Genomic DNA, 16899 nt, shown 5'->3' on the forward strand with positions numbered 1-16899 from the left:
AGGTCTTGTGCTAGAAATACGACTAATAGAGATTTTGATAGCTTTGGCAGGATAAACATGATGGGTCTAGGGGCTCTTCTGTACTGTATGATTCTAGAATAACAAGGCACTGCATTCAGACCACCCAGACATATTTTTAGAAAACTAAATCTGGTTGAATAATACCACACCCTAGAAACAATCTCCAGGCCACTAAACTTATTTAGTTTCCGGAGCTTTACTTCTACATCTGGTGCCTTTTTGGGTATTTTCAGAAATTCTCTTCTCTGAAAAGTCACAAATTGCAGTAACATAGCTTTCATATTCACTAAACCACATATCCACGCTTCCATAATTCCACTTTCAGAGTTGATGTTTCGAGTTCAGTGATCGCTCTTCAGAACTAGATGCTGCCAGACCTGTTTAGTCTCTCCAACAATTTCTATTTTTGTTTCAGGTTCCCAGCATCTGTAGTTCTTGGTTTTGTTTAACTTACACTGTTTTAATAGAGTTACCAAAGCCAACAATGCTAGCTCTCTCTCATCTCCGATAATCTTCAACTTCCCTCTCATGGAATCACAAAGCAATTAGGCCAGAATAAAACTGATAATCAGAGTGTTAAATATCCTGTCCAATTACCACAGAACGTGTGCATATAGGGACTTCCTCAGCATCTCCACATGTCTCTCCACAAATCGGAAGATTTGCACCAATATTTATGAAGGCCAAAGAATGGGAAATGTTGTTCTTTAGTTTGGGAAGCTAAGAAGATGAGTTGGTTAGTGACTAAAATACTCACCTTTGTGGAGCCATTGCATATGGGATGCAATTTATCAAATATCTTTGATAAAATTCTGCACAATGATGTACTGAAGATAGTAAACCAAATGAATTTATGGAGACAATCATTCATTGGTAAGATACACTCAAGAAAAGTGAGAGTGAGAAAAGAATTGACCTTGCTTGCTTGAAACAAAAGCTGAAGGAAAAGGAAATACTTAAAATGAAAATGAATTAATGCATGTCATCAAGTATCTGATTATCTTACTGAAAGAAATTTATATAGGAAAGAAATGATAGGGTCTTGAAAGAGGAACATTTTGCAAAGCACAGATCTTGGCGGTTTTTTGACTGAACGTGTTTTGATATTTGGTTGGACATACAGATTCTGGTTTTTGTTTAAAAAGAGAAGGGAATCTGTTAATTGTGTTTAATTTTAGTCAGACTGAGTATTAGTTGGGAATTCACTTCAGTTCCTATTAAGAGACTAACTGAAGCTGTGCTTTTTTGGGCGAGATGGTTTAAGTTCAAATATGTTATTTGGATTAATCGATCAAGAATTGAATAGGTAGCCCTGCACATCGCAGTGATCCACAAAATGAAGATCTTGTCACAGTTCCAGCAAAAATTCAAGGATGACAGGTCACTAATCTTACTAGTTTCTCTCTATCTCACCACTGAATAAAATATGCATCTTCGATAACCTGTTATGAAAGTCTGAAAGAAACATTTTCCATCAAAGTCCTCTCTTTCATAGAGTGAAAAAACCTAGTCAATCAGAACATAATGCTGCATTGTCACAGATGTCATCTTTTCGATGAAATGAGAAATATATGAGATGTTAAATTAAAGCCTGCATTCAAAGAATCATTGAATCCCTACAGTGTGGAAGCAGGCCTTTCGGTCCATTCAGTCTACACCGACCCTCTGAAGACCATCCCACCCAATCTCTGTAACCCTGCATTTCCCACAGCTAATCCAACTAATTACATCCCTGGACTGTGAGAGGACGTTGGACTACCCAGAGGAAACGCACATAGACACGAGGAGAACAAGAAATTCTATACAGATAGTCGCCGAAGGCGGAATCGAACTGGGATCCCTGGTGCTATGAGGCAGTAGTGAGCTGCTGAGCCACTGGGCCACTCAGAACTTACGATTAATATTTGTCAAAAGGACACGACACGAACACAAGCTCTATTATATTACATAAAGGCTTGAATTATCTTCACACAAGATCCTCCAGTCTGTTTCAATGATGTTAATCAAATCTAACAGAATGTTACCATATAAGAACAGGATTGAGACAAATAGTAGCATCTGAATTGAAATTAAATCCCTCTGTACCACAGTTCTAAAGGGAGCATGGGTTGCAAAGACAGCTGCAGTACTACTGTCAGTACTCTAGCCATTGCTGTCCAAGTGGGTGCATGCATTTGGTGAAATTATCCATGAATCTTCCTGATACTCTTTTGCTTTCTCCCCTCTATGTCCCTATTCATTCTCTCTGTGTATCTTACATCATTGTGGTACTCTCTTCCAATCTCCCAGTCTATAGTAGTCATCTGTCTCTGTATCTCTACTAACTTCTCTCTTCTGTCTTGCTCAGTCTTAATATTTTTCCATTACTATATCGACAGTGTCTGTTTGCTCTTACCCCTTTCAGCTCTTTTCTAGATATCATTCACTATTAAATTCTCCCTTCATATCCTCATTCATTTCTGCCTTTGTTACTGTGACCAACTTCCTGGACACCAACTATCCCAAACTTTTGTGTTCTTACATTGCTGTTGTTTTGTCCCTTTCTCAGGCACTTTCTTCCTGTTTCCTGTCAGCAATCCTACTTCCATCTGTGGCCACTCCTCGGAAAAACTACTTCACAATTAATGTATAACTGCATTTTCAAACTTCCAAGTGTCTAGTCTTTGCCTTTCTGTGCACCATGATATTTCTGCACTACTGATTTGCTCCACTACACTCTAACCTCCTACAAATGCAATGCAAGACAATCTGCATCAATGTTTTAATGAAGATTTGTAGCTCAGGTTGTGGTTAGAGTTGTTGGTTGGTTTGCCGAGCTGACTGGTTTTCACGCAAAATTTCATCTCCCTTTTAGGTGACATCGTCAGTGCTGTGTAGTCTCCGTTGAAATGCTGTTATTCTGTCTCACTCTGAATTTATACGGTCCGGTCTATCATGATGGGCAGCCTTCTTTCTGGTTTTGTACTGTAGTGGTGTGTAGATGGGGTCTATTTCAACATGTTTGTTTATTGCATCGGTGGTTGAAAATCAGGCCTCCAGGAATTTTCATGCTTGTCTTTGCTTTGCTTGTCCTAGTACTTTGTCCCAGCTAAAATGCTGTCCTTCTGTGTCTGAGTGTATTGAAGTGAGGGAGAGTTGGTCATATCATTTTGCTGCGAGTTGGTGTTCATGTATACTGGTGGCAAGTTTTCTGCTTGTCTGTTCTATGTAGTGTTTCTACCGGTTGCTGCATGGTATTTTATATATCACATTTGTCCTGCTCAATATGGGAACGGGGTCTTTTGTCTTTGAGAGTAACTGGCAAAGTGTGGCTGTTGGTTGGTGTACTATCCTTATTCAAAGAGATTGTAGGAGACTTGTAGTTATTTCTGATGTGTTTCTAATAAAGGGTAGGGTAGCCAGTGTGTTAGGTGAATTCCTTACCAGGGTATACAGACAGACTACACACACAGACCAAATCCTGAATTACAACAGTAACCACCCCAGCGTCTACAAACAGAGCTGTGTCAGGATTCTGCTTAAATGAGAGCTAGCTCACTGCAACACCCTGGAGCTGCACAAAAATGAAGACAAACACCTAGACAAAGTCTTTGCAAACAATGATTATCTTAACAGCTTTGTTCGTTGGAGCCTTGCAAATTAGCAACACCAAGAAGATACTGTACGCCCCAAAACACTGGCCACCTTATCCTATAGTAGAAACACATCAGAACTGACTATAACACTCCTACAACCTCTTTGAATAAGGGTAACACACAAACCAACTGCCACACTTTGCCATTTACTCTCAAATACAAAAGACCCCTTACCCACAATGAGCGGAACAAATGTGATATATAAAATACCATGCAGCAACTGCAAGAAGCTATACATAGGACAGATGGGCATGAAACTCGCCACCAGGATACATGAATACCAACTCGCAGCTAAACGGCAAAACCAACTCTCCCTCGTTTCTATTCACTCCGATAAGGAAGGATGTCAGTTTAACTGGACAACATAACAGTACCAGGACAAGCAAAACAAAGACATGCATGAGAATTCCTGGAGGTCTGATTTTCAACCACCAACGCAATAAACGAACATGTTGAAATAGACCCCATCTACGTACCCCTATGGTTCAAAACCGGAAACAAGGCTGCTCACCATGGCAGACTGGACCATACAAATTCACAGTGGGAGAGAACAACAATGCTTCAACTGATGCTACACAGCACCCACAATGTCACCAAGAAGGGAAACTAAACTTTTGCATGAAAACCAGTCAGCTCGGCAAACCAATCAACAACTCCAATCTGCATTAGATAGTAAAAGAACACAAAACAACATTCTGAAGAACATCTGAACCCATCTCCCCTCTATGAACTGACAGAGGATGATCTCAGCTAAAAATGTCATCTGCATTTTCATACCTCACCTCTGTAATACTCTCTCTCTCTCTCCTCTCTAATCTCCCCCAGGTCCAAAATCTTTCAAAAAATTCAGGCCTTCTGAATATTCCCACCTAGTTCTTTTGGCTTTAAGCTGGAGTTCTCTCCCTAAAACTCTCCACCTTTAAGGTACTTTCTAAAACCCATCAAGTTTTGGTTACCTTCCTTGTTGGCACCTTATGTGGCTCAGTGTTAAAGTTTGTGTATTAATTCTGTGAAGTACCTAGAGATGTTTTAGCATGTTAAAATACATGCCACTGTTGCTGCTGCTGTTTAATCCACACTTACATTTGATTTTCAAAATGCCCTGTCGTGCATTTTATATAAATACAGCTAACATAAAAAATAAACTAGTACGGGTCTATGGGAGACAAATGAAAAGAAAACAGGATGACCCATAAAAACAACAAGAAGCTAGAAATAGCAATGAGCACTGACCTTTGTACGTGTAGCTGAGTTCTTTGATGCCCCTGGCATATGTGTTTCCACGGGCCGTGAAATGCTGTACCTGCGGCCATTCAGATAACGAGATTTAAAAAGGTGAACAGCACAACATCAACAAATAATACAACCTATTATATCTGTGGATCAAAGGTTCAGCAGCAATATGTATATAGTGAGCAGGCACCACTGGTAGCTCCCTGGAACAATGATCACACTAGAGTATGCTTTGCACCCAGTGACTAAAACGCAGACAAGGCATTGCTTATTCTGCAATCTTTCCTTGAAAATTTAGGAATGAATAATGAATGAAATAATCAATGTTAGCTACACTAATAGTAGCATGGTGTGGGAGTTTGCCATCAGTTTCACCCTATTCATTCCCTTAATGTACACATGACATTCTTGGAGATGGCACCTTTGCCCGTTTTGGTTTAAAGAATGCACACTTACTCAGCCATGAACAGACTCACGCTGGTAAACAGAAGCGTGGTTCCTTCAGAACTCTGTGCACAGCATTTGTCTTACTGTCACTACTTTTCGAATCTGCAAGTCCACAAAGATCAGGGTCTACACTATACTGCTCAATTGTACATCGGACTATATGCCACCTATCCAAATCTGACACCATGGCTCAGTTGTTGAGGAACAGCATCTCCTACCTAAATGGCTACAGGACTGACAGATAAACCAGTAGCACTCTCTGTCACACACAAGCCATATTAACCTGTTCCACCCTCTTAGCCACACACCTCCCACACACAAACCCTGATCTTCTAAACTCACTGCCCAATTCACCCTCTCACCATACATTCCACACTATCCTCAACTCCCCCAACCCCTTCCACCCTCTCAGACCCCACAAGTCACCACCCTCAACTCCTCCCAAAAACTCTTAATCACCTATACTTTTCTTTCTCACCCCGCCACACTCTCTCCCCATCCTCGTCACTATCATTCCTCAGCTGTACTCTCATCCCTCACTCCATCCCCACCACAACCTTACGTCCCCTCGACACTCTTCTTGTTTCTCACTAACTACCTTGTATCTTCTAACTTGCCACTGTTTCAACTGACTTTTATGCTACTCCCCTTACAGCAGTTTGTTTTCTTTTGAGTGACAGCTACATGAACAGCGCTCACTTTATCTATAAATTAAACAGTGAGATTTGTGGCAGGATATTCACCAGTTGGAAGGTTCTCCTGCTCAGCAAACCTTCCTCACACACATAACACTTCACAGCAATTTTGCTTGATCTTAACCCTCCTTGTCGGCGAATACTAAGGCTAGCTGTAGTGACGATAATCATTAGCAAATCTGATAAGGTAAGGGCATCACCCGTTGATGGATTGAGATATAGAGCCCAGGGAATCAAACCTGGGACCTGTTCATTTGGATACCTGAGTGCTACAACAGCAATAACCATGTGTGTGTGTATAGGGGCAATAATACAACATGGCAACTTAAGGTGTTTTCAGAAATATTTTTAAATAATATGACATTGACTCTTGTAAGAAAATATTAAAACAGGTAGATTTCTGAAGAAGGGTATAGACCCGAAACGTCAACTTTCCTGCTCAGCCTGCTGTGTTCATCCAGCTCTACACCTTGTTATCTCAGATTAGTCAAAGCAGCAGGTTTTAAAGAGGAAAGTGAGTTGGCAAAGTTGAGGGGTGTAGGGAAGGAATTCCAGGGCCCACACGACTGAAGGCATGGCTACTACTTCCATTCCAAGGAATGCTTCAGAGACCAGAACAGCAACACCTGGGAAAGTTGTACAGATACAGGAGATCGCAGAGAACAGGAGAAGCCAGGCCTGAAATGACTTAAAAATAAGGACGGGAGTTTTAAAATTGAAGCATTGCTTCGCTGGGAGTCTGTGTAGGTCATATAACACAGGGGTAATGGGTGAACAGTATTTGGTCCAAATGAGAACTTTAATCGCCAAGCAACAGAGAACACCAAATGAATAATTTTCAAATAACCTTCCTTGGTTCTCAGTTCATTCCAGAGGGTTCTTATTTGTAAAGCAAGAGACTGTTGGTTCAGCCTACATCCTCTGGGACTGGTATCCTAGAGATCCTTAGAATGTGGAAATGATGTTACTTACATATTTGTGCCAAGTTTAATTACTCTGTCACCAAAGAGATCAAAAGATCCTTCTGTCAGCACACTGGTGTAACTGCCCCTGGCTGGGAAAGTTGCTCGTTTCACCTCTTCTCCATCATAGTTAAACATTCTGTGACAAGTGGAGAAATACTAGGAGTCAGGATTTTCCTTATCTGAAAAGTTTACAAACCTCAAATTCCAATTACTTTCACCAGTATAAAATCACAGAGACTAGACAATATCAAAACTAGGAGCAGGAGTAGGTTTTTGGCCCTTCAGGCCTGTTCGACCATTCAATATGATCATAGTAGATTCACAATCTGCCATATTCTTGTTTTCTCTCCATACGATACCTTTAAAAATACGCTTTGATACATACTCATGTCTTCGTGGATTATACAGGAGGGTTTTATGTAAAGCTTAATGTTCCATAGAAGCTGGATTTAGACATAACAACATGTACGGCTCAAATCTATCCAAATGTTGAGTAAATTTAGGGGACAAATTTGTCCAAGAGTTGAGTTTTGTTTTCCACAATGAGACTGAAAAGAAGTTGAAGGCTGCACAGCACAAGCCAGCATCTTAAGAAACAAGGACAGGATAATATTTTGCTTGAACAGTCTTCAATAAGGTGATTCCTACGAAGGGTTATCAGCCTGGAAGGTTTACTGGTTTTATTTCACCTTCTCACCACAGTTTCAGTGATTTCTCTACCATTAACTTTAGATAATTCAGTCACTGCTGCTGGTGTGTGATATGAACACCTCACAGCATGTTTTGGGACCTGTCAGGAAGAAACAAGCTGGTAAGTACAGGAGCCAAAAGTCCATCTTGGTCTGCAATGAGTGTGCAGTTGGGAATACTGACTATAGTGATGGTTAATTAGCATGCAGACAGAGACAGGTCCATGGCATCTTGTAAATGTGGTTGCTGAGGGAAGGCTTTAAATTCCTGTGACAATGGGACCAACTCAGTGGGAGATGAGCCCTTGAAAGCATGGACAGGTTGCACGTCGTTACAGCTGGGGCTAATATCCTCACAGGGCAATTTGCTGGTGCTAGTTGGGAGGATATAAACTAAGTTTGCAGGGATGTGGAAGCCAAGAGGTAATAATTAGAGAGGATAACCAAAGTGCACCAAATATTGTTAGAAACCGATTAAGATAAAGTAGGAAATAGTAGTTTAACGAGTGGCTTCAATATGACTACATATTTTGAGAATTTTCAACTTGAAACCATTAACCTTTGTCAGTTGGTATCAGGTCACTGATACAAGTAAAATGATCCCTGTAACAACATCCCATCCCTAATGTAGCTCCTTTGATGAGTATTAATAGCTTCACAGTTTGTAGTTCATTTTTGCAAATCGCTTTCTTCATTACTGGGACATGGGCTTTGCTGGCTGGCCAGAATTTATTGGTCATCCCTAGTTCCCCTTGAAAAGGTGGTGATGAGCTGCCTTCTTAAATTGCTGCACTTCACATACTCTATGTTGACCCACAATGCACTTAGGGAGGGAATCCAGGATTTTGACCCAGTGACAGAGAAGAAACAACATATTTCCAAATTGGAATGGTGAGAGGCTTTGAGGGGAACTTGCAGATGGTGATATCTTTATATATCTGCTGCCTTCATCCTTCTAGATGGAACTGGTTGTGGGTTTGAAAGATGCTAAGGATCTTTGGTGAATTTCTGCAGTACATCTTGCAGACAGTACACACTAGTGCCAATCAAGTGGGCTGCTTTGTCCTGGATGGTGTCAAACTTCTGAGTGTTGTTGGAGGTGCATCCAAACAAATGGGAGTTTTCCATCACACTCCCGACATTGTACATTGTAGGTAGTGAACAGGCTTTGGGGAGTCAGGAGGTGAATTACTCACCACATTATTCTTAGCCTCTGACCTTCTCTTGTAGCCACTGTGTTTATGGGTGAGTCCAGTTGAATTTCTGGACAATGAAAATACCCAGGATGTTAATAGTGGGGATATTCAATGCCAAGGGGTAATCTGGATGTGAGTTTACTCACTGAGCTGGAAGGTTAGTTTTCAGACGTTTCGTCACCATTCTATGTAACATCATCAGTGAGGCGATGGTGTTATGTCCCGCTTTCTATTTATCTGGTTAGGTTTCCTTGGGTTGGTGATGTCATTTCCTGTGTTGGTGATGTCATTTCCCATTCTTTTTTCTCGGAGGATGGTAGATTGGCTCCAAATCAATGTGTTTGTTGATGGAGTTCTGGTTGGAATGCCATGCTTCTAGGAATTCTCGTGCATGTCTCTGTTTGGCTTGTCCTAGGATGGTTGTCCCAATCAAAGTGGTGTCCTTCCTCATCTGTATGTAAGGATACTAGTGATAGTGGGTCATGTCGTTTTGTGGCTAGTTGATGTTCATGTATCCTGGTGGCTAGCTTTCTGCCTGTTTGTCCAATGTAGTGTTTGTCACAGTTCTTGCAAGGTATTTTGTAGATGACGTTTGTTAGAAAGCGGGACATAACACCAGCGCTTCACTAGAGGCTCACTGATGATGTTACTTAGAATGGTGACGAAACGTCTGAAAACTGACCTAGCTCAGCGAGCAAATTCACATCCAGAAACTCAACCTGAGCTACAAATCTTCTCACAACTCACTAGTCAAGGGGTAATATTTATATTGTCTCTTATTGGAGATGGTCATTGCCTGTCATTTGAGTGGTGTGAATGATACTTGCTGCTAGACAGTCTAAGCCTGGGTATTGTTCAGATCTTGTTGCATTTGAACTACAGATGGCTTCAGTATTTGAGGAGTCATGAATAGTTCTAAACATTGTACAACCATCAGTGAATATCCCCTCCTATAATCTTATGATAGAGAGTAGGTCATTGATGAGGCTACTGAAGATGGTTGGACCTAGGACACTACCCTGAGGAGCATCTGCAGAGATGTTCTGGAGCTATGACTGACCTTCAACAACCATGACAATCTTCCTGCTTGCTACGTATGACTCAAACACAGAGAGTTTGCCTGTCTGATACTCATTGATTCCAGTTTGGCCATGGTTCCTTGATGCCACACTCGGTCAAATGCGGCCTTGATGTCAAGGGCTGTCACTCTCACCTCACCTCTGGAATTAAGCACTTTTGTCCATGTTTGAACCAAGCCTATAAGAGGTCAGGTGCTGAGTGGTTCTGGCAGAACCAAAACTGGGCAGCAGTGAGCAGGTTATTGCTGAGTAGGGGCAGTTTGATAGTTCTGATGATGACATTTTCCATCATTTTACTAATGATCAAGAGCAGACTGTGACCCTCATGAGGAGTTTTGTTATAGGCTTATTGGGCATTTAAATGCATACATCACGTGATCAAATTGGTATGTCACCACCTCAATAAAGTATAAGTAATTGGTCAGGATCTTCCCCTTCTAATCAATCTTGGCTGCTTACCAAGCTACCATTATAGGCACAATCAGAGTTTGTTCTTGATAACTCCATAAGACATAATAGCAGAAGCAGGCCTTTCAGTTCATCAAATCCATTTTCCTGTGTTTTCATCGTGACCCTTGATTACATTACTGATTAAATATCTTTCACAGCCTTGAATGTACTTAACGACACAGCCTCAACAGACTTCTGCTAGAAGAAATCCACAGATTCACCATCCCTAGAGAAAAAAAAATCCTCTTCATCTGTCATAAATGGGAATATCCTTATTCTGAGATTATGCTCTCTGGTCTACTCTCCCACAAGAGGAAACGATCTCTCCCTAACAATTGTGTATGTTTCAATAAGGTTGCTTCACATTCTTCAAAACTCCAATGAATACAGGCCCAACCTATTCAACTCTCCTAAGACAGTCCTCTTTTATATTTAGGATCAGCCTAGTGAACCCTCCCTGGACTGCCTCTCATGCCAGTATATCTTTCCTTGGATAAGGAGACCAAAACTGCTCATAATATTCCAAGCGCAGTCTGACTCATGCCTTGTAAAGTTATGGCATGACCTCCCCCACTAACTTTTACACTCCATCCTCTTTGAAGTAAAAGCCAACAGTACATCTGTCTTCCATATTACCCACTGAACTTGGATGCTACTTTTTGTGGCTCAAGCATGAGGAATATGAAATTCCTCTGTTTTGTAGCCTTCTGCAATCTTTCTCCATTCAAATTGCATTCAGCTCCTCTATTTTTCCTGCCAAAGTACACATCTTCATATTTTCCCCACATTGTATTCCAGCTTGCTTAACTTTCTACAGCCCTCTGTGGCTTGACTCATCCTCACCACCCTGCTTCCCACCTATTTTTATATCATCTACAAATTTGGCAACAGTACATTTACTTTCCTCATCTGAGTTATTACTTTACTGTAAGTCATTGTGGCCTTAGTATTGATTCCTGAGGCATTCCACTAGTTGCAGGCTGCCATCCTGAAAATGCACCCCCTTATCCCAACTGTATTATTTAGCCAATTTTCCATTTATGCTATCACCAACACAATGGGCTGTTATCTTATTAAGTAGTCTAATGCATGGTTCCTGATCAAACGCATTCTGAAAATCCAAATATATTATATCCACTGCTTCCTCTTTATCGTACTTCTTACCTCCCCAAAGAATTTGAGCAGATTTATCAGGTATAATTTCCACTTCATAAAACCATGCTGACTCTGCTTGATTATATGATGTATTTCTAAATGTTATGCTATTACATTCTTTATAATAGACGCTAATATTTTCCCAAAAACAGATAGCAAGAAAACTGGCCTATAGTTAATTGTTTCTCTCCTCCTTCCCTTTCTTAAGTCAGAGTCATATAACAGCAGTTTTATGCAAATATTATGAAAAATGGTATCAATAAAGTTGTGATAAATATTTGGAATGGGCTACGATGTATGATGGGGAAAACAAAATCATACATTAATTTAGAGGGCAATTTCAATCATATGGTGGGGAAATACAAGTTTCCTTTCACGAATGGTTGAGCTTAAGATGGACCATCAGTATCTGCCTTGTGATGTTTTACATCTGCTGCACAGACTGACGACTAAACAACATTCAAAAAGAAAACATACTCCTCTGTGGCCATAGAAATATGTGCCAGGATCTTAATACTGAGATTTGTAGGGAACCGAGGAGCAGGAGATCATGAACAATTGAATCAAATTGTGTTGTTTCTTCTACAGTGAAGATCAAAATTAAATTAGAGAGTGTGCACACAGGGTATCATGAATGGAAAAGTTGCAATGAGCATACAGTTTGTAGAAGGAAAACAATCTAACTTACTTGATCAATCCAGGGATCTCTGTTCCCCAAGGTACAGGCCCAGAAATTGGCAGCACAAATCGTCCATTGGAATTCTGAACTTTATCCTTCAGAAAGATGGACACCTGAGGAGATAACATTTATCACTATTATTCACCGTGCCATCATGTACAAGACATACAGCACTAAATCGGACAACCAGACAATGTTGTGACTATCACTAAAATAAAACTAAGAACTGCTGACGTGCTGGAAATCTTAAGCAAAACTGAAATTGCTGGAGGAACTCAGCAGATCTGGCAGCACCCGTGGTGAGAAAGCAGCGTCACAGATTTGGGTCCAGTAACTCTTTATCAGTTCTGTTCTGAAGAAGGGTTACTGGACACAAAACATTGACTCTGTTTTCTCTCTGATGCTGCCAGAACATCTGAGTGTCTCTAGCAATTCCTGTTTTTGTTTCATTCTATATTTGTGTTCCACCCCAAAATCTTCATATCTTTCCTCCTTTAAATCTATCATTTTTACCCTCTTTTCCCTCCTCACTCATATACCTGTCCAGCTTCCCTTCAAGTTCCCAAAATATTTTCCAATAAAACTGCATAACACAGTTCCTGATGCCCACAGAGGCAATAGACCAAAAATGAAGCATGGTAACATTGGGCATATAACTATTATTGTCAACATATAATACATTATATAAATATAAATGTCTGTGATGAAAATCCCAGATTCTGACAGACCAGGCTGCAGTAGGCTGCAAAATCAGCATCTGTGCTGCCTTCAGAAGCCATTTGGGAATCCTCTGATGTAATTAAGCACATACACAACTATACTGCAGCACACCTGATCCGAACTGCCACAGATAATGTCCAACATCAGGAATTTGATTGGTCACATATTAAGGATAGGAAATTGTGTGGTCATGGAGGAGAGATTAATGTCACTTCATGTCTTCTGAACCTATCTTCTGCTTTCTAGAGAACAACTAATCTATAATAGGACTTCAACCACTCCATGTAATGTCATGTTCCGCATTCTCAACACTCTTCAGGCAATGAAGCTTCATCAGAATTCCCTGCTGGGCTTTTTTTTTAATTCACACATGGGATATGGGTATCACTGGCTGGCCAGCATTTATTGTCCTTGCTAGTTGCCTCGAGAAGGTGGTGGTGAGCTACCTTCTTGAACCGCCACACTTCATGTACAGTAGGTAGACCCACAATGCCATTAGGGAGGGAATTCCAGGATTTTAACTCAGCAACGCTGAAGGAACAGCAATAAATTTCCAAGTCAGGATGGCAAGTGGCTTGGAGTGAAATGTGCAGGTGGTGGTGTTCTCATGTATCTGCTGCCCTTGTCCTTCTTGACAGAAAGTTTGGAAGATGTGGCTGAAGGAGCTTTAGTGAATTTCAGATATGTAACTGGAGAATAGTACACACTGCTGCTATTGATCATTGTTGGTGGAGTGAGTGAATGTTTGAGATGTGATGCCAATCAAGGGGGCTTCTTTGTCCTGGATGGTGTCAAGTTTTTTCTCTGATACTAGAGCTGCACTCATCCAAACATGTAAGGAGTACTCTGTTGCGCTTCTGACATGCCATGTATATGGTGGACAAGGTTTTGGGGAGTCAGGAGATGGGGTTACCTGCCATAGTATTGCTAGCCTCTGACCTGATCTTGTAGCCAGTGTGTTTCATGCAGCAATTCCAGTTGCTCCGGGATGTTGAAAGTGCAAAATTCAGTGATGGTAACACCACTGAGCATCATAGGGCAGTGGTTACATTATCTCCTAATAGAAATGGTCATTGTCTAGCATTTGTGTGGTTCAAATGTTACTTGTTGATTCTTGGCAATTTCCAGTGACGAGCTCTAGTAATGCTTTTTCCACAAAAGGAAACATTTCTCAACAAAGCCTCAATTATAACCTCAAATTTTAAAATCTTTGTTACCTTGCAGCCTTCTTTTTTCAAAAGAAAAGAGATCATGCATTTCTGACATCATTGCCATTATTTTTTATTTTATTCCTGCTACCCTCTAGTTGCTCACCTCTTGCTGTAGAGTAATTATTGTTCAGAAGAATACTAAACTAGCAAATAAACTAGATAAGTTAGCATACAAGAGAAGGATTATTTCTTCACTCAGTGTCAACATCTTGGACTGAGCCTCACATTGTGGTAGGGAAAATTTTGGAAAAAATTCTCAGGGATAAGATCTATAAGTATTTAGAAGCAAATGGATTTATTAGCAACAATTAGCATGGTTTTGTGCAGAGGTGGTCATGCCTCACTAACATGATTGCGTTTTTGGAGGAGGTGATGAAGATGATTGATGGGGTAAAGAACTCGATCCCATGTACACTCCACTATGAAGGAAAACCGAAAGTGAGGCAATCCAGCTCACCGGAGTCCAGGGTTTAAAAACCAGGCGGGAAAACACACCGACACTTCATCGGAGGCTACACTGATAATGTTAACCAACATAATGAAACATCTGTGGAACAACAAACCAGCTCGGCAAGCCAACCTACTTCATTAGTGGGTTGATGTTGTCTACATGGACTTCAGTAAAGCCTTTGACAAGGTCTGTCATGGCAGACTGGTACAAAAGATGAAGTCATCTGGTATCGGGGTGAGCTGGCAAGATGGACACAGAAGGTACCGGTGGAAGGATGCTTTTCAGAATGGAGGGCTGTGACTCATGGCATTCCGCAAGGATCAGTGCTGGGATTGTCAGAGGATACAACATGACATTAGAGGTATGGGCATAAAAATGGCAAATGAGTTTAATCCAGTCAAATGTGAGCTTCTGAAAGATCACATAAAGGTGGAAATTATACAGTGTATGGCAGAACCCTTAGGAGTATTGACATGCAGAGGGATCTGGGTGTGCAGGCCCACAGATCGCTGAAGGTGGCAGCGCAGGTAGATAAGGTAGGAGAAATGGCCGATCGCATGTTTGCCTTCATTGGAAGGTGCAAAGAGTATAGGATAGGCAAATTATGCTGCAGCTTTACAGAAGTTTAGTTAGGCCATACTTCGAGTATTGCGTACAGTTCTGGTCATCACACTAACAAAGGATGAGGATGCTTTGGAGGGGGTACAGAAAAGGTTTAGCAGAACGTTGGCTGATATGGGGTATTTTAGCTCTGAAGAAAGGGTGGAAAGGCTGAGTTTGTTTTCACTGGAATGCAGGAGGTTGAAGGGCAACCTGACAAAAGTTTATAAGATTTTGAATGGCATGGACAGAGTGGAAAGTATGAGGCATTTTCCCAAGGTGGAGCGGTCAATTACCAGGGGTCACAGGTTCAAGCCATGGGAGTGGAAGTTTAAAAGAGATGTGCAAAGGGTGATGAGTGCCTGGAACGTGCTGCCAGAGGTGGTGGTAGAAGCAGACACAATAGCAGCAGTTAAGAAGCACCTGGATGAGTACCCAAATAAGAAGGCGTTAGAGGGATAAAGATCCTCTAAGTGAAGACAGTTTTAATATGGAAGGGCAAAATGTGTTGGTGCAGACTCAGAGGGCCAAAGAGCCTGTTCCTGTGCTGTACTGTTCTTTGTTCTTTATCATCAAGATGTGCTCCAACTGTGTACTCTACAATTCTTTAAAAAGAACTGACTGAGATGTGAGGATGTTTTAAGTTTTAGATGGTAAAAATGGGACTAGCAGTGATTTGTATTATGATTGAAGAGTTTGTGATCTTATTGATGTTTATAAAATCATGAGAGGCGAGGTCTTTTTACGAGGATAGGGGGGTCCAAAACTAGACGACATTGGTTTAACGTGAGAGGGGAAAGATTTAAAAGGGACTCAAGGGGCAATTTTTTTCATGCAAAGTGTAGAACAACCTGCCAGAGGAAGTAGTAGAGGCTGGTACAATTACAACATTTAAAAGACTTCTGGATGGGTATATGAGTAGGAAGGATTTAGAGGGATGTGGGCCAAACGCTAGCAAATAGGACTAGATCGTTTAGGATATCTGGTCGGCTCAGACAAATTGGACCAAAGGGTCTGTTTCCGTGCTGTATAACTCTATGATTCTTGAAGCCTGCTTGATTGCCTTGGATTGAAGCAGGGGAAAAACTGGGGAGGAACATAAGAAGAATTTTCAAGAGTTGTCCCAAAATGGATTATATAAGCAAACTCCAAACTTAATCAAAAGGAAAAAAATGGGCAATGTACAAATGTGATCAATTTGCAATAATGACCAAAGTTAATAGTAGCCCCTCTTTCTGTACATGGTCCTTGTGCTCTGATCATTGTAAGAGACCAAAAAAAAGCCATAAAGTTCTCATCTACTCTTTGCCTGGGCAGCAAACATTCTGCAACACAACTGTGAAGCTTTAGGCTCAATAAGTTCCATCTGTTGTGTACATGATGGATCACAGACCTGGAAGGGACCTGGCGCACTTACTCGGATATGAAGATCCTGAAAGAAAACCAGCAGCGTTTGTCTGATGAGTTGAAACTCTCCCGCAGGCAGGCAGCTGTACGTCTGTCAATCAGAGAAAGGCAAAAAGACATGCATTATGTTCCAAATCAGAAACATGCAAAGTGTTTCACAGCACTAAACACAGTTGAGAAAATGCCCCACCCAGACCAGTTCTGGTGCCCAAGCCAGAATTTATGCAGTTCCTCCATAGGCCTAGCATAGAACTGTTCATCAGCTG

General features: G+C 41.1%; 1 protein-coding gene across 2 annotated transcripts in view; it reads right to left on the reverse strand.

Moving 5' to 3' along the window:
* The window catches only part of oscp1b (organic solute carrier partner 1b), a 56781-nt gene that overhangs the window by 13186 nt on the left and 26696 nt on the right, over positions 1-16899 (reverse strand). For both annotated transcript variants that reach the window (XM_059654253.1, XM_048557635.2), the window contains exons 4-7: positions 16644-16724; positions 12254-12357; positions 7004-7132; positions 4890-4959 (exon numbers count right to left, since the gene is read on the reverse strand). In XM_059654253.1, the coding sequence (XP_059510236.1) occupies positions 4890-4959; positions 7004-7132; positions 12254-12357; positions 16644-16724 (384 nt within the window). The remainder of the gene's footprint in view (positions 1-4889; positions 4960-7003; positions 7133-12253; positions 12358-16643; positions 16725-16899) is intronic.

The sequence above is a fragment of the Stegostoma tigrinum genome, chromosome 24, assembly GCF_030684315.1.
Source record: "Stegostoma tigrinum isolate sSteTig4 chromosome 24, sSteTig4.hap1, whole genome shotgun sequence".
Taxonomy (NCBI): domain Eukaryota; kingdom Metazoa; phylum Chordata; class Chondrichthyes; order Orectolobiformes; family Stegostomatidae; genus Stegostoma; species Stegostoma tigrinum.